This window comes from Selaginella moellendorffii, unplaced genomic scaffold (assembly GCF_000143415.4).
Source record: "Selaginella moellendorffii unplaced genomic scaffold, v1.0 SELMOscaffold_150, whole genome shotgun sequence".
Classification (NCBI taxonomy): Eukaryota; Viridiplantae; Streptophyta; class Lycopodiopsida; order Selaginellales; family Selaginellaceae; genus Selaginella; species Selaginella moellendorffii.
The window spans coordinates 62,452-84,420 of record NW_003314411.1 but is presented as its reverse complement, the minus strand read 5'-3'; the positions used below and the strand labels follow the sequence as shown (position 1 = coordinate 84,420).

Genomic DNA, 21,969 nt, shown 5'->3' with positions numbered 1-21,969 from the left:
TTTCAAGGCATCTTATGGGGTTTAGGGCTAGGGTTTATCATCGCCATGGCTGCATTGGCGCGGGCGCTGGGGCGCGGGCGATCGGGAGGTATGATGCGAGCCATAGCGCGCGGGAGAGGATTTTCCAGCGCTCAATCTTCCCCATCGGAGCCGGAATCGTCACCAGGGACTGGATCGAGCAAGAACATTGGAAGCTCTCGATTGTGGAAATGGATGAAAAATCTCCTGGAATGCCCGGAAACAGATGTCGAGACACTTGCAAAGAGGAAGATCCTCAATGTCCGTAAAGGTGAAACTTTGTCGAAGATCAGGTTCGTGGATTTGAACGAGTGCCTGGAGATGGTGGACTCGGCCAAGGACGAAGAGAAGAGCTTCCAGGACTTCTTTTGTTTGGGGAAGCTCTACACCATTCAAGGATCTGCGGACAAGGTCTTGCTTTGCGCTGAAAAGGCCGCAAAGCTCGTGCCGCAAGGCTCGGTCTTCCATGCTTTATGCTTACACCTAGAGGCGGACGGATTTTTTCTTAACAAGGACTACGCAAAGTGTATGCAAAAGCTCAAGCTGGTGCTGGAGCTCCTTGACAAGGACGAGGACGAGACTACTGAACTTATACGGGCAGAGACGGAGATTCGGGTGGCCGAAGTTCTGGTTGCTACTCGGAAGTTCCAGGAGGCTCTGCCGCTGTTTCTCTCAAGCATCGCGAAGAAGGAGAAGCTTTGCGATGATAAGCGGGCATTTGTGGACGACTACATCCACACTGCCGAGGCCCTGGTAGAGCTCGGTCGATATCCAGAGGCTGCCGAGCAGTGCAGGAAAGCGCTGGATTCTGCTGAAGACGGAACTTTCGATGAGGCCAGGTCTCGAAGGCTGCTCGGAGTCGTGTACAGAGGCTTGAAGCAGCTTCCAAAGTCTATCGAGGAGCTCAAGGTGGTGAAAGAGCTTGCCCTGAAGCATGGGAGGAACGAGGATGCGAGGTGGATTGAGCTGGAGCTTGCGCAGTGTTACATGGACTCGGAGAAGTACGAGGAAGCAAAAGAGGTTCTTAATGCAGTCCTGGACGATGAGGAAGTTCGTGGCCGCCTGAAGGGATTTGCTCACGCCTGCTTCGCGAGAATCTGCGTGCTGGAAAACGAGGCGGACGAGGCAATTGCACACACCGAAGAGGCATCTATGATCTTGCGAAAGAACAAGGGCGTCACTCTGAAAGATGCTGAGACGTTTGCTGAACTCGCAACGTTTTTTGAGGCGGTGAAGGACTATGACAGTGCCATCGATCACTTTGAGGAAGCTCAAAGGATTTACGTGAACTTCCCAGAAGCAGTAACTTCTTTGGCAGAAACGTATGCCCGGGTTGGACACATCTACTTGGTCATGGAGAAGAGTGAGACTGCCGTGTCGATTCTTGGGCGCGGTGTGAAGCTGATTGAAGACAAAGTTGGCATAGATCATCCTGATCTCGGCGACATGCTGAACACAATGGGGGTTGCCAACTTGGGTCTTAAGAACTTGGTATTGGCTTCGGGGCAGTTTGAGCGAGCGAAGGTGATTTCCGTGAAGCATTTCGGCACTGGCCATCCAAACACAGTGGCCGCAACCATTAACATGGTCACTGCGTACTCCTCGCTCAACAGGTAAAACTTTGTCTTATTTTTGTCTTTCTCTAGCTTGAAACTTGCTCTTTGCTTATTATCAGGTGGGACAAGGCGATAAAATGCCAGACTGAGGTGGTGAAGCATCTCGAAGAACAGAAAGCACAGCCGGAGGTGGTAGAGAAGCACAGAGATACGCTGCAGAAACTGCAGCTAATCCAGGAAAACGCTGCGACGGTGGCTCACTCCGCGGGCATAAGTTGATACGTTTTAGATGCTCGTAAAAACAAGAAGAAGGATGTGCACAAACCCGACGAAACAGGTTTGGAAGCAGTTTTTAAACAATCGCCGTCTATGCATCAGGGTTGATTCAGATGGACTCTGTTTTTAAGAAGGTTGATCATCTTTTGCTGCTCGTGTTGCAAACGGCTGACATTTTCATCCACAGTTCTTTCCTAGCTCGAGCTACTGTTTTGCAGGGACACACTCACACTGGAAAGAGAAGATCTAACGCGAAGATCAGGATCAATGAGGTACGCGAGATCAATGTCCAGTTTTTCTTCCTTTCTTCTCGAGATGAGATTCAGTGGCCTTTTTGGCAGACTGCATGAAGAAACCACGACTCGCGGGACCATATGAACTTCGGGACAAGAAAAAAAAGATCGTTGCATCTTGCATCTTTTTTATGAGGTATTGAACTTACATGGTCTACTAGTGACTTATTTTCATCATCTTTTAATTTTTGGTGGACACACTAATGATTATCACTAGTGACTTATTTCCATCATCTTTTAATTTTGGATGGACACACTAATGATTATCACTCCATTCCTTCAGTCGGAGGCGGATTCTGGAGCCGGCGCAGCCTTTGGTGGATGTGGACGGCGACCACCAGTCTTCGAGCAAATGTGAGTTTCCATAGCCGGATCGTCGCCACAAGCACCGTCCATGCAAGCGAGCTTGCCTGGGCAGTCGTCGTGAACCTTGCAAGGCTTGGAGCAGCCTTTCGGAAACTGGCTAGGCCCGCAGATTTGCGTTTCCATGTCGGGGTCATCTCCACACGTTTGCCCAACGCAGGCTAACTTTCCCTTGCATTCTTCGTCCTTTGTGCAGGATTGTCCACAGCCTTTCATCGCCGCCAAAGTCATCTCTGTGAAAATCACAAAAGCAAAGAGGATGATCAAGTGCTTGTAAGTGGCAGTCATGATTCTTTCTTTCGTTACTAATGCTTCTATCTATCTTTCTCTCGACTAGAGCTCTATGGCTTGCTACTTGCTTGGCTATGGAAATGGATGATGATATTTATATGAAGTAAAAGGACAAGGCAACGTTGTTCAATGATTGTTTTTTGTCAATGTGGGCTCGCCAAAGATTCTAATGTGAGGCAAAGCGTCAAGAGTTAATGAGAATTCCCTACTCGGCGGATGCGCAACACGTGTCACGCATCCGTGTCCTTGTCAACCGTCTTTTGGATCTTCTCTGACGGACGAGGGCAACGAGAAATCTTCCTGGTGGCTTGCTAGCTCCACTTCTTCGTCATCGGGTTTCTAAAACAAAGGGAGGGATCATAGAAGTGAAAAAAAATGCGATTTTTACCAGTAATTCCAGGTTGTAGAATCCATTCAAGGTTTGGAGGATCTCTGCGGCACTAAAATGCCTGTTTAATCTGGTAAGAAGTAGAGAAAAAAAATTGGATCATAGCATCGAGAGTGGAGCGTTTGAAGATTTCATACCTCTTTTCTAGAAATTCCATGAGCCCATAGAGAATGAAGTGCCGGTGAATGCCTGGACAGACACACAGAGAAAACAGCGCTCTCAAGTTGGTGGAGGAATTCTCTCCTCGATCTAATCGCTATTACCTTGGAGCTTGGATGGATGATAAATCTCGAGCGCTTCGAGCAGCCTGAGCTCCAACTGAAGCTGCTGTAGCTCCTGGGAATGGATCGATCGATCAACACAAACTAAAGAATCCAATTGCTTGGGAGCAAAATCGATCGAGCAAAGGAAAAAAGAAATTTTGGCGAGCTGGGTCGCGAAGATTTGACCTTGTGTGGCGAGGATGCTGAGGAAGGTAGCGGTGGCGTGGCTGGAGTGTGCGCGGAGAGCTCCGGAGCGCCACCATCGTCGCCGGAGCCCGTGTGTTGCTTGGCGTCGGCCATTCCCCTTCGGAGAGAGGAAAAAAAATGGAGGAAGATGAGTATTTTTATTTTCATTATGTTTGCCGTAGTAGCCTCGTCATCACAGCAATTGGTCCTATGGTCTAGTGGTTAGGACACTGGACTCTGAATCCAGTAGCCCGAGTTCAAGTCTCGGTAGGACCTATTTCTTTGTTATCACTTCCCCTTTTTTTTATTTGCGCTCTCTTCGCGATGGCGCTCTCTCTCTCTCTCTCTCGGATCCTCGATCGGTGATGGAAGCTGCTCAGATCGCGGATTATCGTTTGGTGCTCGCTGGTATTGCGTTGGAATCCAGTCCTTTGTTCTAGGGCAGGGGCGGTTGCGGATTCCTCCAAGATCGTCGTCTCTGTGAATGAGCAGTGGAAATGCACGGGGAAATGTGAGTGATCTAGTTGTTTTCGCGATCCAGGTTGAGGAATTTGGTGTTCTTGCAGGCTCTTGGGGAGAGGGTTTGCGGCTGGGGGGCATTTGGCAGCCATGGGAAGGCTTCTGCAGAGTGGAAGTAATTTGGATCCTTCACCAGGTACGAATTATCTTTACCATTGCTCTATTCTCTCCTAGTTTTCTTCATTCCTTGGTTTTTTCTAGCGTAGAAATTATCTTAGCTAGGAACATACGCTTTCTCTGCCTTTTCCAGCACAAGAGATTGCTCGAGAGAGAGTGGCAATGCTTACTATCTACAAAGAGATGAGTGAGGCTGATAATTTTTTGGAAGAAGCAGGTCCATCTAATCCTTTTGGTTTGCCGATGCATACTTCTCCTTGTAGACGTGCACGTCTTTGGTCACTTGTGCCTTGTATGTAGAAAAACTTTCTTGTTTTTTCTTGCGTGGCTTTCTGAGTGTGAAGCGATACAGGTTTCGTGCAATGCGTGCAAATAGCCTGTTAAGGTTAGCCAGTATGCAGCTCATGCAGGTTAGTTTACCATTTCATGTGGTTTTTTCTCAGCTCCTTGTGTCCTGTTGTTGCAGAGCGCTGTAGATCATTGTTGGTGCCGGAGGACAGCGGAGTAGATGTAGAGAATGGTGGCAAGAGAACTATTCCAAGATCAAGTAACAGTTTTAGCTGCGTTCTTTCACGTCATACTTGCTGGTGTTTAGGAAACGGAATGCTAGGCGAAGACATGGACGATGCAGCTCCGCTCGACTCGGGGGTATCCATGTCCGATATGCAAATGGGAAGCTTTTCTACATTAAAAGCAGTAAAACGTAAGAGGTTTTGTGCATCCTGAGAAAACCATATCTGTGATTTTTTATATCCAGGAGCTGAAGTGGGAGGGACGGGTCCAAAGGTTGGGAGGCCACGAAAACTATCGGTGTACAATCCAAGAGGTCTAAGCTGCATAATTGAGCTGCTGAAACTTAATGCCGAGGTTCTTTGTAGAGATGAGCGACGGTAATCCTGGAGAAGATTGCTTGGTAGCGGGCCCAAGTGCTGTTTCACATTCCGAAGGTTTGTCTTCATCCGGAAAACGGCGAAAGCAGTAAGACTTCTATTTGTGTTCGTTCTTAGTTTTATTTAATCCTGTTTCGGTCTTAACTTTCAGGCATCTGCCGTTCACTGTCGATGACCTGGATATCATGTGTGGAGTACCGTCACCTCGATCTGGAGCTCCTTGCAGGCAACCATTGACATGTAAGTGTGTGTGCTTCGACGCTCTTGAAGAATGACAAGCCTTGGCTTTGCTGCATAGGTAAATCACATTCAATTTCAAGTAAACGAGCTGTTACTGGTCGGAGAAAACCTTTTGATGCGTTGCTTCAAGATTTTAAGGACAATAACTCGCGAAAGTCACAGCAAGGTCCGTCCTTCTCTGTCTGTTTTCCAAACTGCTCATATATGTTGCTTCCTCCTTGGCTCTAGCAGACATTCCAAGACCGTTGGCGACCAAAGTTTACTGTTCGGGTCACAGCCAACGGATGCGTGCAGTGATTACCAGTCTGTACCGAGAGTCCATCTCAGGACGGTCAAGTTTGCCACAAAACGAGCAAACTCTCGCTTTGGATGCTAACCCGCAGCAGCAGCAGCAGCAACACGCGCTTATGAGCCTAAACAAGGTGAGCTAGTGTTGGTGGATTTGGATAAAGACGGCTTTCTTTTTCTAATCACTGGCTACCTTTTTGTTCAGGGATTTCAATGACACAGGTTAGAACAACGGAAGGTGGTGATAAAGTAGAGGTGGTACTTTACGCAGCAGCACATTTGCCAGCATTTACTGCTCGCCGCCTGTCCGGGTATTCATTGCAGCGAAATCAACAGGCAGCGCACAGCGGCCCAATTCACGTTGCGCGATCAACTCTCCCGTTTGAAAATCCGGATTTTACTGGCGTTTAAGGCCGTTTGAGTAGCTATATTTCTGCGGGGCCGTCGCTACTTCCCTCTGGTGGTTACCAGTAGCAGTCTACATTTTCAAAGCGTTCATAGAAAGGGCCTGGTGCGCGACGCCAGCTTTCGTCTAGTTCTTCAAGGATGGGAGTACTGGGAGGCGATGCTCATGTTCCAATCGGGAGCCAAGTTAGTCCCGGGAGTGTAGTGGTGACGAACAACGAGAGCTTTGGACACAGGAAGCTGCTCAAAGGGGTGGATTTCCTGGTCCGGATCAAGGCCTTTGCCTTCTGCCTTGCTGTGATCGTGCTGCTCAAGAACAACGTCCAGACTACCGTCATCGCTCCTGGGATAGTTTTGCAAGCGAAATACAACAACACCAAAGCCCCAGTGTAAGTTCTTTGTTTTCTCTTTGTAGCTTATGGCCTTTTCGCTTTGCAGCTCACTGCTCGTCTTAGCATCCATTTGCTGTGGCTATGCTTTCCTCCAGGCAGTCGTATCGTTGCTATCGTTTATAAGAGACAAGAGGGTGCTTAACAACACGGTGCTCGCTTGGCTCACCTTTCTTCTGGACCAGGTGAGCTTCGTTTTGCTCGCTTCTTTCCTGTATAGTTTTTCAGTTTTTCCTGTTGCCTGTTTTCTTGCTTCTTTGTCTTCTATCCAAGACCAGGCGGCACTGATTCTTCGTGAACAGGTTTTAACATATTTGCTACTGGGGTCTGCCGCGGCCACGGCAGAGGCTGCGTACATCGCCAAGAGAGGCGAGGACAAAGTCCAGTGGAAGGCGGTGTGTGGGCCTTTCAAGAGATTTTGCGACCACTTCGCCGCCACCGTGTTCCTCTCCTTCATTGCCGTCATTGCCTTCGCCGTGTCGGCTGCTATCTCGGCCTACTATCTCTTCAGGAGGAGCAAAGGCTTCAAGTAAAGTAAGAACAACATCCCTTTGGAAGCTTCTGCTAAATCCTTTGTTTGCATTTCACAGTTTACAGCAGACTATGGAAGCAGCAGCAGTGTAGATTTTTTCTCTCTTTCTTTTCTCTTGTCCCTTTGACGAACTAGCTAAAGAAATGAAAGAAGATACAGTGTTCCATTCTATCATCCTGTTCTTGGTGTGTGGGAAGGCTTTTTGTCTTCTAACTTGGTCTTAGGTGATAGGCCGAGATGAATGCGTTGATAGCTAGGGGAATCACAGAAAAGAAGGAGAGCACGAGTGCTACTCCAACTTTGTTGCAAAATCCACTGAAAGCATTGCAAACTGCAAACCATCCCGAGCTCACTTGTCCATTCTTTGCAAGATAAGCCACCTCTGCCGATGCCGCGGCGGCCGAGAGCATGGCATAAGCCAAGAGCTGCCAAAACATTAAACAAAACCAGCGTTAGAAACTCTAATAGAGAACCAACAAAAGATCTTCAAGAAAAACTTCCAAAAGATCTAAGAACTTTAGAAGATAAACTCTTAAGCTAGAGTACCTGGTCAGCTAAGAACACCATCCAATCGAGAGCTTTCTTCCGTGCCAGAGGATTTCGATTTCCAGACAGCATGACGAGGAACACTGCTGCGTGTAGAAGCGAATAGCCGAGACAAATTCCACTCACGACTGCTAGAAATCTGTGAAAAAACAACCACCATTTACTTCGAAAATGAAGAAACAAGAGAAAGCCAACTTACATCAAAGCTTTCGAGTTGGACCATATGGCAACGATATCAATAGAGGCGATCTCCTTCCTCTCCTTGGAAGTGACGAGAAACGCAAGAGTTAGAGTGCACAGGACTGCAGTTGCGATACGGAGCAGCAAGCTGGTGGGGCTCGAAAAGCCTCGCAGAGTTTGCTGGATCGAAGCCTCTGGAGCTGCCCCGGCTTCATTTGCGACACTGCTTTGGCTCGCAACACCCATTGAGACGATGGAACAAGAAGAAAAAAGAGTTTTTCTGCGCTTATCTTTTGCTGCTCCGCGGGAGAAGAGCGACGAGCTTTCGAGCACTGCGCTTTATACGTCAACTCGTTTCAACTCTTTCGGGATCTTCGGTCGAGCGTGCACGAGAGATTTTGTACAGTTGCACGGATTTAGGGGGCGCCTGTTTTGGAAACTTCTCCCAAACTTCTGACTTCCTGGGATAAAAAATATGAGATACGCAAAATAAAAAAGAAAATAGAAAACCGACTTGATCAAAATGCTTATGACGTAACTTTCTATTTTCTAGTTCAACCATGTCAAACATGTCGGAATTTGGATGCTGTTATCTCGAAAAGGCATAACTAGCTAGGAGAGTGAGGGAATGCTTGCTTACCTTGGATGAAAAACCTTCTATAACCTGTTGCTTTGTTAACGCATCTGGAAAGAATTTTCAGGCAAACCTGGTGCTTTGTGTCAGATTGTACCTGTGGAAAATTGCTGCAAAGAACTGGCCAGGATCACGAGCTTAAAACCATTTCATCAGCGGACCAAACACGCAAAATGCTTCCTTTACTTAGGAAAATCTTACACCTAGATTAGAGTGCATCCCGAGCTGCAATGCGGGATGTCACGGCGTCGGTCAAGGAGGAGATTTCCAACTCCAGCGGTGGAACCTTGAAATGCTGCATGCATATAACAAAGAACAAGTCAGAAAGGAAAATGCTAGAGCTGTTTCTACCTTTTGGATGAGAGCCGTGTCTGCTCGCTTTGCCAGTTCCTCCAAGCTTATTTCTCGTCCTTGGATGAGCTTCCTCACTTCATTCTCCTGCGTGAGATAACGATCGTTGTATAAATCATAAAAGAGAGAGAGAGAGAGAGAGAGAGTCACCTTTTCAGCAGGACAGTCGAACTGAACAACTAGAACGTAGCTGGTACCGCTTGAAATTCCACACCTTCGCAGTGATTCCGTGATCTAGAAACAAAGAAGAAAGAAAAGGAGAAGAACTATAAACTAAGAAACTCTTGAAAGAACACCAGAACTTACGTGTTTCGATCCAGAAAAGTTGTAAACGAGCTCCGAGTGTAGAGTTCGCGTGACGAGATTACCTCGCGACTGCGACAAGAGCGTCCGGTGTGCCGACGCAAGCACTGGAAACAAATCCGGCACCTACAAGAGCAGCGAAAACGCAATGGAAGTTCTCTTGGAAAACAGAGAGAAATAATACCAGCGATGCATTGAAGAGCGCAACCTCGGGAGAGAGTGTCCCGGCTTGAAGCGAAGCCAGCAGCTCACTGGAAAGATTCCAATGGAAATAAAGAGCGAATCTAGCCAGAGCGCCTTACCCGCTGTTGCTCACGCCATCGAAGAGAAAGAAGCGCAGCGCCCGACCGCCGCCTAGCGGCACCTCCATTGCGATGAACCCTAAATCTCGTAAATTTCATACACTAAGCTTCCACATATATAATCCTTCACGTACTTTCGAAATGCAAGTTATCTCCAAAGTTCCTGTTTGTTTTAAGTTCTTTATTTCCAGCAAATTTTCCTCCTTTTTTTCTGGTTGAGTTCTTTTTAGAACTTATCCATTTTTCTGCCACATAATTCCAGTTATTCTAGAAAGCTATATTTTGGATGAAGGCATGGCACGATTTTAGCCATCTGGCCTTGTATAAAACCCCAAGAAGAATGCACCAAAGAAAATATCAAATCAATCCATACATTTTCTAATGGCAACGTCCATTGTCTTTTCTTTTGTTCTCTGCTGCTGCTTGCTGGCTCAAGTTACACTGGGCCTTCGGTTTCGTGCTCATCTCGTGCACTACGGTTCCACCACAGTCAATGGCAATTTCATCCCTGTTAGTGACACTGACTTGGCTCCCACGGTTGACATTGAAGGATTTCGTGGAAATGGTAGCGTTCGTCTCTTTTCCGTGGTGATGGCGGATCAAAAAGCACTGCCAAGCCCATTTGCCACTTATCCCTACATCAACTTCTTCACCAAAGGATTCCTCTATGGAACAAGCACGAAATCATACGTTGCACTGAATGGATTTGGGTAGTGGATGTTGTTGCTAGTGTTGGAAGGAGCCACATAAGGCTCTTTAGAATGCTTCCGTTCACAGGTCCTGCAATGGAATCCAGCCGAGATGAGCTTCACAATTTAAGATCATATAAAATATACTTAACCCGAGCTGCCTGCTGGTATGTTTGCAATCTAAGCCCATGGACAACCGCATTGTTCTTTCTCTGTCCAATATCATCCAGCAATACCATTGCAGAAGCCCTTTGGAGACGGTCTCATTCACAACTTCCCTCTACTAAATTTGGAATTAATTAGTAAACAGAATCAAAATAAGTAATTAAGATTATTCATTTGTGCTTTTTGGTTTCGAAATCTCGTGAATTATAATTCAGAAAATAGCTCTAGAAACTCGGATCCAACCCAAGAATTCTTTTTTTCTTTGATACTTTAAAATAAGTACAGGAATAGAACAAAAGCCCATTCAGGAAAATGACGTAGCACTTCCTTTTTTGTTCCTTCTCTCTATTAGTTGCTATCTTTGTGCTCGAGAATGCTTGCGAGAAACTTTCGCGGAGCCGAAGCAACCTGCTCTACCATATCAAACATCTCTCGAATGTCGGAGTTTGGATCCTGGAGAAAAAACCATCGCTAAGAACAGGATCTGGGGGAAAAAAAGAAAAACTTTTGTACCTTGAGGTTTCCAGACTTTGTGGGAATTCCTCTGATCGGAGCCAATCTGTTCCTCAGCGCGGACATTGTGTCGGTCAGGATCCTTTTCTCTTTCAATCGAAGCTGCGCTGCCACTCTTTGCTTGTACGAGAGGTTCTATAACATCAAAAGTCAGATATCGTTCCAAAGCAACGCAAGACATGGAGCACTAGAAAAAGAAGTAAGATTCTTACCTTTCGCCTGAGCGTCTGCATTTCGTCCTCCATGGTATCGCTGGAGCTCAAAAGCTTTGTACGGCAGTCGGCCATTAGCAGCATCAGCGTCTCGTACTCGTTTGTCTGCCAAAGTTTTATCAAAAGCTTCCAGCGCCAACGAAAGAAATAAAAAGACGAATCGTTTGTTACCTGACTAACGATTAGATCTTTCTCAAAGGTGATTTTGGCGAAGAGCCCCGAGTCTTGTATCCTTGCTAACCTTGTATATGTCAAGAGCTACAAAGTCCATGACCGTGAATACATTAAAAGCAAACAACAGTGGTGCTACCTGTGTTGGAAACCGATTAAGGTACAAGGGAAATTTTTGAGGAACAGTGAGGCCAACTTCTTGCAAGATTTCGCGCTTGAGTGGGGCTAGAGAATCGCCACTTACTAAACCAACCTGGAAGATGAGAAAAACTTTGCGCAAGTTCGCATAGAATGGTCGAAAGTACCTCTATCTCGATGCAATCGTTCTCGTCACTCTCGTCAAGAAAACCATACCTGACGAAAACTTTAGTTTCAAGCATGGTAAAAAACAGAGAAACAAGATCGAACACCTTATGAGAAAATCTGCGCTGGTCAAGTTTTGTGCATACGAGGCAAAAACTTGATCTCCTTTCTTGTACCTTTTGTCCACGGCCAGCTTCACCTGTTAAACAGAAAAACTATTCAAGCCAAAAGAGCGTACCGAGAGCTTTAACCTTTTGCTCCTCGATGTCGTAGTCTAGCAAAGATCGTGACGACTCGTGATTGATCAAATCTCCAAACGGAACCTGCAAAGTCTGGATCGTAAAAACGAAAGACAAGAAGAATTCACTTACCAGAGCAAATAGCTCTGCCGAAGGCAAGTACACTGCTCGTGATAAAACAACCGAGAATGCTGTCTTGAACGCACTAAAGGTAAATTTCTCCATGGGAAAATCCTGTAGAGCAAAAGAACAAGCAAAGTTTCACCAAAAGAGAAGCACAGAAAAAGACATACTTTGTTGTCTTTGAGAGTATCCTTCAACGCATCAAAGGTTTGCCGCAAAGATGTGAGCTGGTCCTTGACTTTTGCTGAGAAAAACACGGTTGAAAACACTGGATAGAAGAAAAAGGCTGTAAGACGTACCTAGAGCGGAAGAACCACGTAAGAGCTCCTCTTGTTCCTCTTGTTCCCATAACAAAAGACTCAAAGTCGAGGCTGGAAAAACTTTCACGTATGGATACCATGGCGAGTCTTGGGATCTTTCCTGCTCATACATAAGCCATAGTGCAAGCCCGACGAGTTCGTCTCTTCCTAACATTGCAAACACACTGTGAGGAGTCAGATCTTAAGTTTAAGAAAGAAGAAAGAGAAAAAACTAACCTTCGGCCGCACTCGAGATAACGGGATGGTTCGCAACATCTACAGCCGTGACGGTAAAGTTCTCGGGGATAGACAATGCAGCATCACCAGCCTACAGCAAAAAAACCAAGAAAAATGAGATTTTCTACGCAATTCTATCCGTATTTACCTGTAGATCACGAGTAGCGCAACACCCAAGTCCCTTGTCTTCGAAAGACGAAACGAGAAGTGGCTGCAAATCTCGATTCGTTCCAAAGAAACCAAAGAGTAAATTGGAGAACCTGTTGTGGAAATCCTTGTTCTTGTAGCCACTTTGTCATGTCTCTCGCGGCATCCAGGCGTTCCTCGTCCACGATAGACGCCCTGCATAGCCATACCGTCCTTGGTAGCAATCTTCTCGGCTTCGCTCCACATTTCCAAGCCACTCCACGAAAACCCACGAGGCTTGGAGGCGCAAGGAGCTCCATCGCCCACTAGAAGGAAGATATCAAACCCCTCGTCAGACCTTAACTTTAATTGTTATCTTTCCAGCAAAGATATTTCTTCTTTCATGGTAGCCATAGCTACTTAATGCTCGAGCTTGCATAGAGATCACTCATCAAAACGTAGTCGGCCGATTTAGTTTCTCTGGCACTGACCAGCGCTTGAAATGCAACCTCGCCAACCTTTACGTTCTTCCAGTTTCTACATGCCCCTAGCAAACTTCTCCACATACTACCACTCGCTTCCATTGGCATGGTTTGGATTAGAGTTAGCGCTTCTTCCAGCCGGTTTGCTCTTCCAAACATATCAACCAAGCAACTATAGTGCTCCACGCTCGTTTTAACCCCACACTTCACCATTGATTCGAAGCACAGAGCTCCTTGCTCGAGCAAACCGGCATGGCTACAAGTTGTGAGGATAGAAACCAATGTGATTCCATCCATTCCAATGCCAGCGTCTTTCATTTCTCTTGCCAGATGAAGGACCCGGAAAGGGTCTCCAGCCGAGCTATATCCTGCTATCAAAGTGTTCCAAAGCACTACATTTGGAGACTTTACACTGTCAAACAGTTCTTGAGCTTTAGAGATGCTGCCACACTTTGCATAGAAGTTCATCAAGCTAGCAGCAATTACATTATCTTCTTCTAGTCCAAGCTTGCAAGTTCTAGCATGGATATATTTCCCAGCTGCCAATCCAGCCATGGCTAGATTCCCACAAGCTTCCAGTGAGGCAGCATAAGTTAGAGGGTCTGGTTCACAGTTCATGGTAGCAAACAGTTCTAGAGCTATCAGACTCTGGCCATTCTTTGCATATCCAAGTATAAGAGAGGTCCAAGCCAGGACATCCCTCTGGATCATTTCATCAAAAACAAGCCTGGCAATTTCCATCTTTCCACACTTGGAATACACACTCACAAGTGAAGTTGCCACAACAGTGTTGGATTCTAGTCCACAGCGCTCAGCTTGTTTGTGAATAGTCACCACTTTGTCAAGGCATTCTTCTCTGCGAGAAAAGCCTTCACAAGCCTTGAGAGCAGCAGCAAAAGCATAGGGATCTGGCTCACAGTCCATTCTGGAAAAGAGCTCCAGAGCTTCCAAATTTCCTCCACTTTCTACATATCCCAAGATCATGGTGGTCCAAGTTACCACATCTCTCTTCCTCAAACCATCAAAGACCTCCCTCGCAAGTAGCATGTTCCCACAGCTTTTATACATGTCCAGCAAGGTGGTGAGGACAACCAAGTTAGAATCAAATCCAAGTTCGCTCACTTTCTTGTGTAGAGAAATCCCTTCTCTGAGATAAAAGTCTCTATTGAATTCCTCTGAAGCTAAACCTCCACAGGCTTTGAAAGCAGCAACATAAGTGAAAGAATCTCTTTCACAGTCCATTTTGGTGAACAGATCCATAGCTTTGGAGTAACTCCCATTCTCCACACATCCCAGAATCAGGCAATTCCAAGTAACAACATCCCTTTGAGTCATTCCGTAAAAAATCTTGGTAGCAAATTCCAAGCTCCCACACTTGCAATACATGTCCACCAAAGTGTTTGCCACAGCCATAGAAGAATCCATTCCACACTCTCTCACTCTTTGATGGATCAAAATCCCTCTTCTAAGCCAGAGTTGCTTGTTTGAGCGAGTTTCACCACTGCCCAAACAGCTGCACGCCTTAAGAGCTGCAATATACGTGACAAAAGTTGGTGCACAATCCATGCTATCAAATAACTCCATAGCCAGCAAACTTTTTCCATTTTCTATACATCCAAAGATCATGGAGTTCCAAGTCACAACATTCTTCCAAATCATCCCATGAAACACATCCCTCGCACGTTCCAAGCTTCCACACTTGCTGTAAAAATCTATCAGCGAAGTTGCCAAGGCCACATCCAAATTCTCCGATCCAAACTTCTCACTGGCCATCTTGTGAATCGCAATCCCTCTCTCGAGACAAATCCCTCTCTTTGATCCCTCCTCGCTGCAAGAAAAAAGAATGCTCAAGCAAGCCTTGATTGCAGCCATGAATGTCACAGCGCTCGGCTCACAATCCATGGCGGCAAAAACTTCCAACGCCCTCGAGCCCTCTCCATTCTCGGCATATCCTAAGATCATAGAGTTCCAGGCCACCACGTCCCTCTGGATCATCCCACCAAAAACTCCTCTCGCCAGATCCATTCTCCCACACTTCCCATACAAACCCACCAAGCTCGTCGCCACCACCAAATCACAGTCCAATCCCCGCGCTTTCACTCGATCGTGGATACCAATCCCTGTCTCGAGGGAGAGACGCAAATGCTGAGCCGCCAGGCAAGAACACGCCTTGATCGCCGCGACATACGCGTGAGAACTGGGCTCGCAATCCATCTCGCCAAAGAGCTCCATCGCCACTGAGCTCTCGCCATTCTCCACAAACCCCAAGATCAAAGAATTCCAAGCCACGACATCCCGCTCGCCGTGGATCATCCCATCGAAGATCTCCTTGGCGAGCGCCATGGACTGGCATTTGCCATACATTGTGATCAGGGCCGCGGCCACGAACCTGTTGGAGTGGAATCCAGCCAAGAGCGCTTGCCGATGCAGCGATTGCCCAGCTTCCAGGTCTTGCGACTTGCCGCAGCGCTTGATTGCCGCGACGAACTGGACCGCAGAGTGATTCTTGTGCCGTGGCGCGATGGCCTGTGCTGGACTGGATCTCTCCCCTGCCGAGGCCATTCCCTACATTAATTTACCTTTTGTATCAGCTGAACTGACCGTTGGTTAGCAATAATGAGAATATTCACTTAGATTCGAATATACATGATTGCACAATGGTATCTTTACCAAGACATGAAACTAACGACGAGAAGAAACAAAAAGATGATCAAGCCACGTCTAAGTTCTTAGTAGACGTGTGGATCTTCAAACTTAACAGCATTTATCTAGAGGTTACAGATCAAAGATCCATTTTGATCGTTTCTCCAAAGATATATGATCAACAGGGAATCGTTGGAATCAAGACATTGAAAGGGACACCTTGATTGAGCACTCGTCTCGTCGGCACAATAGAAACGGTCCCCTGCAAAGCTCCCCAACAAGTGACAAGGTCAGTTAGAACGATTCCATCGTTGTTGCCAAGTATATTTAAAGTTTGAGTGCCGTTGTCAACGAAGAACACGCTTTGGCTGGCCTGGCTTTTTAGAACAACAGCGGTCTAAGCTACCATCTAGAAATCTTTTATCTGCTGAGATAGCTCTCGACTTTGGTGTGCCAGTGCCAGATCCTTGGAAGCCAAGTCAAATTGCTGGTTGGATGCGATTATGTAGTGGTATGTCTGGTGCTTGATTCGGGTGTAAGTTTGGTGCTGCCAGTTTCCTGGATGATCTTCGTGGAGTTTTCTTGATCTCCAAGCGATTAAGTCGATCCAGCAAGCGAGAAGTCCGTAGAACAGATTTTGTTTTGGATCTTTTCTTTTGGATACGATCGAAGCTATGAGCGCAGCATCCAAGAGTGTGAGGAGGCGAGGCTTGAACCTGGGGAAAACCAACAGCCTCAAGCTCGCTAAATCGTCGCAAGCGGTGATTTTTTTCCAGAGGCCCCAGAGCGAGGATGCGAAGATATCGGACAAAAGCTATGGTGTGGAGCTCGTCTTGAGCCACCAAGCACTGGCCGACGCTCATTGCAAGCCGGGGGAGTTCGCGGAGGCCATCAAAGCTCTCAATCGTTGCCTGGCACTGGATGTGGGCGATTGCCAAGATCAAGTAGCTCCTGGATCCTCGATCTTGGGCGATGGTTTCTCGCTCATGGGCAGCGAGCAAGGGTCAATCACAGGCTACCACTTTGCTAAGCAGGCCCATCTCGATCGGGTCGTCGCCGAAACTTGCCGGTTCTTGGCGAGATCACACCTCCAGGTATGCTAAAAGAAAGACTCTTGTTTTGTGACAATTCTGCTGATCACAGGCAATGGAGCTTGAGAGAGCCGAGGAGGTGTCCAAGGAGCTCCTCAAAATCCACGAGAGGAGCAGCGATTTGTTCCTCAGAGAAGAGGAATTTAGCGATAGGAATCTCATGGCGCTCATCGCTAGCGCAAGGGGCGACCACAAATCCGCGCTAAGGGATCTCCAAAGGGCAGCGTCGATCATTGACCCTTCCCAGTCGCGCCTGGACTGGGCATCAATCCAGGCCTGCATTGGCGACACACTCGCGTCGCTGGGCCGGTTCAAGGACGCGGACATCGCTTACCACACGGCGCTGGAAATCTTCACGAGGATCGAGGGCGAGGGCCACGCTGCGGTGGGATCCGTCTACCTCAGTCTCGCGGATCTCCGCTTGAAGCTAGGGAATGTGGGCGCCGCGCGGATCTTCTGCGAGAGAGCGTCGCGAATTTACGACAGGACGAGCGAGCCGGCAGACGCGCTTGTTAGCGGCCTCGTCGAGGCTGCTGGCATCTACGAATCGTTAGGGGAGATCGATCACGCCGTGGCCCTGCTCCAGCGAGCTCTCCGGGCCGTGGAGGAGGAAGAGCATAACCTAACCCTAGATCCCACCGGTATGGAGGGGAATTGCTAGAATAGTTTAATAAGGTTTTGTCTTGCACAACTTGGATGTCCATTGGCTGGTTGTTAGTCGAAACTTATGTAGCAAAGGAGATAAGAAAAAGTGGCAGGTCGGGGCACGACAGTATGGTTGGGGGCCAACCTTATATGTGAGAGCTCACACATACTGGCCAAAAGTGTAAAGAATTTCATTTTGCATGACCCAAGTGAACATGAATTTCATTTAAACATGTTTATTTGAATCTAAAATAAAATCATTCAGATTCATCATGATCATAAATTTTGCCTCGCATGGCCTAGGTAGCCTGTGGCATTACAACTAAAAAATGGTGATATTTTCTTTTGTTTCTTTTTATTTGATGTTCAAAAATTTGTTTTGCCTCATTTCTTATCAATTTCAATTTTAATACTACAATTCCAAGTAGCTACAGATGATTTCAAGAGTTTAATTAACATTTTCAACTGTGATCATAAGCATTTTCTCTAAAATTCTCACATCCAAAACTACAACTTTTAACCTTTTTAAATTATCATTAAAAATCTCTAGAATATCACAAAAAGAAAATCAAACACTCAAGTTTGCTAGAGTTGTCACAGGACAATGGACAAGTTACAAGCCAGGCAAAAGAGCGAATGACATTTCTTGGTAGTGGGATAGTATAGAAGATTGCCAATTCCAAAACAATGTTCAGTCTTAAGTGAGCTAGGGTTGATGTGAATAGTATTTTCTACTCAAGAGGAGCTGCTATAAGCTTCATATCAACATTTCAAGGAGGGAGAGAGAATCATGAGCCCAAGCAATGTGTGTATACCTATGCGTTTCATGCGTGCATATACAATGTGTGTATACCTATGCTTTACTTGCCCCAACTCAAACTTAGCATCCCATTTGCAATTTCAAGATATAAACATACAATTGAATATAATAGTCTATCAAATATAGGAATAATAGGGCAAATTCACCTCTTCTTGTGCAAGCTACTTGGTATGGACAATGGTAAGTTGGTGGGAATGGTGAAGATCTGGGTTGTGAGGATATCATGAAGTGATTTGTAGTTTAAAAAGTATTTCCTCCAGGTTTAATACTTTGCCATGCACAAGAATAATTGCATGGATTTGGATGTTGTCTTAGAGATCTAGCAAGAGATTATTGATAATATGTGGATCAGAAAAAACTTTACCAACAAAACAATTTATGTTGAGTAATACCTAGTGATTATATAGACACATGAAGTTTTAGGTTTTTCATTTTCACATTAAAAAGTGAATTCAAGCTTCCAACTTAAATTATTGCAATATGGTGTACAGCAAATAATTTGTGATAGCAATTTTGGGGGGAGGTACACTTCTTAAGAGGGGATGAGATAGGTGGCTTAGTAAAAAATTGTGCAAGTGTGTAAAATATATTTAAGAAAGCACATTGTTATAATATATATATGATTCACAAAATAGTATTTTGAACATAACTTTTTTTTACGCTTGGGCATGCATTGGTATTTACCATATATACATGACTCTGCACCAGATTGACTTTGGGTTAAGGCTTCTAGATCTGATGTTTTTATTGCATAAGTTGGATTTTGAACATTTTTTTAATGCCACAGGTTGAGCTTATTATTATTGCATGCTTAAAGCACTCTCAATGGAAAACACTTTTTATATTAAGCCCAAGCACAATAAATCCCTATAATGCTAAAAATATTTGCATGTGATTAAAAATATGAAAAATCAATGGAACTAATGCTTTATTGTGGCTATAGCAAGATCCACTTGCTTGCAAAAAACCATTGCACTCAATGCCCCAAACATCCAAAAAACACTTTATATTAATCTTCACACTTCTATCAATCACACTTGCCTTTACACTAGTCAATCATTATTTAGATTAAAGTGTTGCATTGCAAACAAGTTGCAATAGCACTTGCAAGAGTGATTGAAGCATTATGCTAAAATTAGTATGTGCTGCAATTGAAATATGCCTTCAAGCCATGAGAAATGAGGCATAGTCATGTGGAATAAGAGGTAAATAAAACATGTATAAAGGAAGAAAGAGATGATTACAATTAAAAAATAACAAATTTGCAGTTAATGACATAATAAATTGCTACATGTTGCATGTAGCGACGTTTGGTTTGCTTAATAGTAGTTTTATTATTACTTATTAATCCTATTTATCAAATAAAGTTTATAATTATAAGCATGTTTGTAATTTATAAACACAAGATTAATCTTATTTCATATCAACCATTAAATGATAGAATAAAAAAGAATATAATAGAAAGGGTTTAAGAAAGTTTATAAATTATAAACATATTTATAAATTATAAATACAAGATTAATCTAAATGAATAACAACTGTTAGATGGTAGAATATCCTAGAATTCCAAGCATATTCTATGTATATTCACTACCATCCAGATTTGCTTAAGCAAACCAAAAATGAGAAGAACAAAAACCTTTGCTAAATTTATAGTGACATCATGTTATTAATATAATGTGGCATCAATCTTGTGTGGCAGTATGAGTTGTCATGCCCCATACATGCATGTCATATCCCATGACAAAAATATTATACATACAATGACATTTCAATTGGTTATACAGCAATCAAAAAAGTGATGGTATGTAATATTTTCACATGCAACTCAAAATTTTAAAAAAATGCATAGATGTAAATATATAATACTCCCATATATAATCACATATTTCTTGCCATATTAGACATGCTAAACTTAAACTTTTCAAAGGCAGACCTAGCCCAAATCAGGGAGGAAGAAGCCTTGGCACACACATGTGGGCACTAGTCATATTTTGAAAATACTATAATTTTTCTTATAAAAATTGGAAGTTTTTAAACTTGTTGAAACTATTCTTTTATGCCACATATGAAAAAGACAATGTTATGTGGGAAATGCAATGCATCATGTCATCATGGGCCATTTTACACATCAACATAACAATGGGGTTAGGTGGCACTAAGTGGGGTCTTATTTTCAATGTGTTTAGATTGTGTGAGTGCCACTCTTGATTGGCATTAATAGCATGTAGACTTATAAGTGAGGATCATGGTAAAGATTTTATTCTTTGGTGGCTTTTCCATGAATGGGAGACCAATTTTACAATATGGGAGTTTGTTTTGTTTAGAGATAATCAAAGCTGCACCTCATCTCCACTAATATAAGTGCATGGAATATAGAAAAAGAATACAAAAATGTGAAGATCCATTAACCCAAAAACCCTAGCTTATATACATGAGCAAGTAATCCAGATTGAAACCAATTTAATGGTTATCAAAATCTCATTATGCTAATTTTAGTGTATGGCCGTTAATATTAGTATACAACATCATAGTTGTACACACTAAAAAATTATTTTATTATATATATATATATATATTTATGGGTTTAAATTGATCATCAAGATGAGGTAATAAATATTATCATTTCTATCAAATTAAAAAGTTTAAAATATTTATTTTCATTTAGTCTAGTGTAGCTAGATTCTTTTCTAGTCTATAATAATTGAGATTTAACAAATTATTATTATAATATATAAATAATTTGTTGCTTTGTTTTCTTGTTAGTATTTATTATTATAACATACAGCTTATTAACTTGAGTTTTCTATATTTTACTTATATTGAACATGCTTAACCTTTAGATTTAATACCATTTGTGAGTGCATGGAATATGAAAAAGGAATATAAAAATTGTGCATATCAAATAGCGCAAAAACCCTAGCTTATATACAGAAGTGAGTGGTTCAAATTGAAACTAATTTGACAGCTACCAAAATTCCATTACGCTAATATTAGTATATGGCATCGTAGCTATACATTTAGACCTTATATCATCCCCTGCTCTCGGAATAATGGAAAACCATTAGGGTTATCTTATGGATGGGCCGGGATCTAAAGGAACATCAAGACGAGGCATCGGCGGATTTATAAGTGGTATTAATTATTCCCATTCCCTTTGTATAAAGTGTTTCAACAGTTGCATGTGCATAATTTTTAGAGGATCAGCTTGTTGGACGTCATGCTGAACCTTATATACTTGTGGTCCAACTTGCTACAACACATGATACGGTCCTTTCCACTTAGCAAAGAGCCTCTTAGATAAACCATGTACCGTAAGATGGGGAAAATAGACTAGCACCAAGTCGTCCACTTTGTACTCTGCAGGTGGATGATGATGGGAGTTGTAGCACCGTTGTTGTCCCACTTGTACACAACTTAAGTGTTCAGTAGACTCTGTTTAGACAAATGGAAGAATGCTCATCAAATGCTGATCCCACGGCCTAGCATTGGCAGCTTATGGCAATTGCGAAGGTAAATTTAGCTCTGTTGGTAATATTGGATCATGACCATATAGGAGTTTATATAGTGAAGCATCAACAGAACTCTGCACCCCTATGATATATGCATATTGAAGAGATAGCAAATAACCATCCTAATCCGAATGCTGAAAATTCACATACTTCGCAATCATTCTTTTGAATATCCAAATGAGTTGTTTCACCAAATTGTTTGACTATGGATGATAAGCACTCGTGAAAGTGTGGCATATCCCCAACTGAGACGTCAAAACATGAAATGCCTCAGCTATAAATGCAGGACCATTATTCGAAAGAATCCGCTCTAGACAAGAATGCTGGAACACCACTCGATTGAGGAGGAAGTATCCAACAGCAGTTGCA

The 21,969-nt window shown here is 44.1% G+C and overlaps 9 protein-coding genes, 1 long non-coding RNA gene and 1 other non-coding gene across 14 annotated transcripts; 6 read left to right on the top strand and 5 right to left on the bottom strand.

Moving 5' to 3' along the window:
* Positions 1-45: 45 nt before the first annotated feature.
* Positions 46-2,004, top strand: LOC9652841. The gene is made up of 2 exons (XM_002993172.2): positions 46-1,631; positions 1,694-2,004. The coding sequence occupies exons 1-2, from the start codon at positions 46-48 to the stop codon at positions 1,851-1,853; spliced, it is 1,746 nt and encodes a 581-aa protein (XP_002993218.1). The 3' UTR covers positions 1,854-2,004.
* A 499-nt stretch (positions 2,005-2,503) lies between these two features.
* LOC112343442 lies at positions 2,504-2,927 on the top strand. The gene is made up of 2 exons (XR_002991275.1): positions 2,504-2,779; positions 2,844-2,927. It is a non-coding gene; the product is annotated as an uncharacterized LOC112343442 (long non-coding RNA).
* LOC9652867 lies at positions 2,871-3,894 on the bottom strand. Its single transcript, XM_024666902.1, has 5 exons — positions 3,635-3,894; positions 3,449-3,521; positions 3,323-3,374; positions 3,186-3,255; positions 2,871-3,136 (listed from the first exon to the last, which is right to left on the bottom strand). The coding sequence occupies exons 1-5, from the start codon at positions 3,800-3,802 to the stop codon at positions 3,047-3,049; spliced, it is 453 nt and encodes a 150-aa protein (XP_024522670.1). The 5' UTR covers positions 3,803-3,894; the 3' UTR covers positions 2,871-3,046.
* TRNAQ-CUG lies at positions 3,839-3,910 on the top strand. The gene has a single exon. It is a non-coding gene; the product is annotated as a tRNA-Gln (tRNA).
* Positions 3,911-3,932: 22 nt separating this feature from the next.
* On the top strand, positions 3,933-7,183 carry LOC112340458 (SCA7 domain-containing protein SELMODRAFT_431321). 2 transcript variants are annotated; one of them, XM_024666897.1, is made up of 13 exons: positions 3,933-4,145; positions 4,201-4,289; positions 4,737-4,817; positions 4,866-4,973; positions 5,028-5,096; positions 5,149-5,248; positions 5,312-5,400; positions 5,459-5,566; positions 5,629-5,822; positions 5,894-6,482; positions 6,532-6,667; positions 6,785-7,016; positions 7,073-7,183. In XM_024666897.1, exons 1-10 carry the CDS (start codon positions 4,132-4,134, stop codon positions 5,903-5,905), a joined length of 864 nt encoding a protein of 287 aa, XP_024522665.1. In that variant the 5' UTR covers positions 3,933-4,131; the 3' UTR covers positions 5,906-6,482; positions 6,532-6,667; positions 6,785-7,016; positions 7,073-7,183. The 2 variants fall into 2 exon arrangements, with proteins under 2 accessions (XP_024522665.1, XP_024522666.1); XM_024666898.1 differs by having other exon boundaries at positions 3,937-4,145; positions 5,632-5,822.
* LOC9652840 (CASP-like protein 2U1) lies at positions 6,235-7,015 on the top strand. The gene is made up of 3 exons (XM_024666920.1): positions 6,235-6,482; positions 6,532-6,667; positions 6,785-7,015. Exons 1-3 carry the CDS (start codon positions 6,235-6,237, stop codon positions 7,013-7,015), a joined length of 615 nt encoding a protein of 204 aa, XP_024522688.1.
* Positions 7,128-8,489, bottom strand: LOC9652839 (CASP-like protein SELMODRAFT_431320). 3 transcript variants are annotated; one of them, XM_024666901.1, is made up of 5 exons: positions 8,448-8,489; positions 8,381-8,404; positions 7,760-8,201; positions 7,561-7,699; positions 7,128-7,439 (listed from the first exon to the last, which is right to left on the bottom strand). In XM_024666901.1, the coding sequence occupies exons 3-5, from the start codon at positions 7,984-7,986 to the stop codon at positions 7,224-7,226; spliced, it is 582 nt and encodes a 193-aa protein (XP_024522669.1). In that variant the 5' UTR covers positions 7,987-8,201; positions 8,381-8,404; positions 8,448-8,489; the 3' UTR covers positions 7,128-7,223. The 3 variants fall into 3 exon arrangements, with proteins under 3 accessions (XP_024522669.1, XP_024522667.1, XP_024522668.1); XM_024666899.1 differs by lacking the exon at positions 8,448-8,489 and having other exon boundaries at positions 8,381-8,442; XM_024666900.1 differs by lacking the exons at positions 8,381-8,404; positions 8,448-8,489 and having other exon boundaries at positions 7,760-8,295.
* Positions 8,490-8,532: 43 nt separating this feature from the next.
* Positions 8,533-9,402, bottom strand: LOC9652838 (EKC/KEOPS complex subunit TPRKB). Its single transcript, XM_002993143.2, has 6 exons — positions 9,331-9,402; positions 9,213-9,279; positions 9,032-9,154; positions 8,876-8,959; positions 8,726-8,812; positions 8,533-8,669 (listed from the first exon to the last, which is right to left on the bottom strand). Exons 1-6 carry the CDS (start codon positions 9,396-9,398, stop codon positions 8,583-8,585), a joined length of 516 nt encoding a protein of 171 aa, XP_002993189.1. The 5' UTR covers positions 9,399-9,402; the 3' UTR covers positions 8,533-8,582.
* A 1,019-nt stretch (positions 9,403-10,421) lies between these two features.
* LOC9652866 (histone-lysine N-methyltransferase setd3) lies at positions 10,422-12,784 on the bottom strand. The gene is made up of 14 exons (XM_024666934.1): positions 12,542-12,784; positions 12,430-12,492; positions 12,282-12,372; positions 12,045-12,212; positions 11,916-11,989; positions 11,755-11,856; positions 11,635-11,706; positions 11,491-11,582; positions 11,386-11,434; positions 11,220-11,333; positions 11,081-11,167; positions 10,910-11,014; positions 10,698-10,832; positions 10,422-10,637 (listed from the first exon to the last, which is right to left on the bottom strand). The coding sequence occupies exons 1-14, from the start codon at positions 12,725-12,727 to the stop codon at positions 10,533-10,535; spliced, it is 1,443 nt and encodes a 480-aa protein (XP_024522702.1). The 5' UTR covers positions 12,728-12,784; the 3' UTR covers positions 10,422-10,532.
* Positions 12,785-12,823: 39 nt separating this feature from the next.
* LOC112343448 (pentatricopeptide repeat-containing protein At3g12770-like) lies at positions 12,824-15,451 on the bottom strand. Its single transcript, XM_024666919.1, has one exon. The coding sequence runs from the start codon at positions 15,449-15,451 to the stop codon at positions 12,824-12,826; it is 2,628 nt and encodes an 875-aa protein (XP_024522687.1).
* Positions 15,452-15,844: 393 nt separating this feature from the next.
* On the top strand, positions 15,845-17,505 carry LOC9652837 (protein KINESIN LIGHT CHAIN-RELATED 2). Its single transcript, XM_002993170.2, has 2 exons — positions 15,845-16,626; positions 16,676-17,505. The coding sequence occupies exons 1-2, from the start codon at positions 16,207-16,209 to the stop codon at positions 17,282-17,284; spliced, it is 1,029 nt and encodes a 342-aa protein (XP_002993216.2). The 5' UTR covers positions 15,845-16,206; the 3' UTR covers positions 17,285-17,505.
* Positions 17,506-21,969: the final 4,464 nt, after the last annotated feature.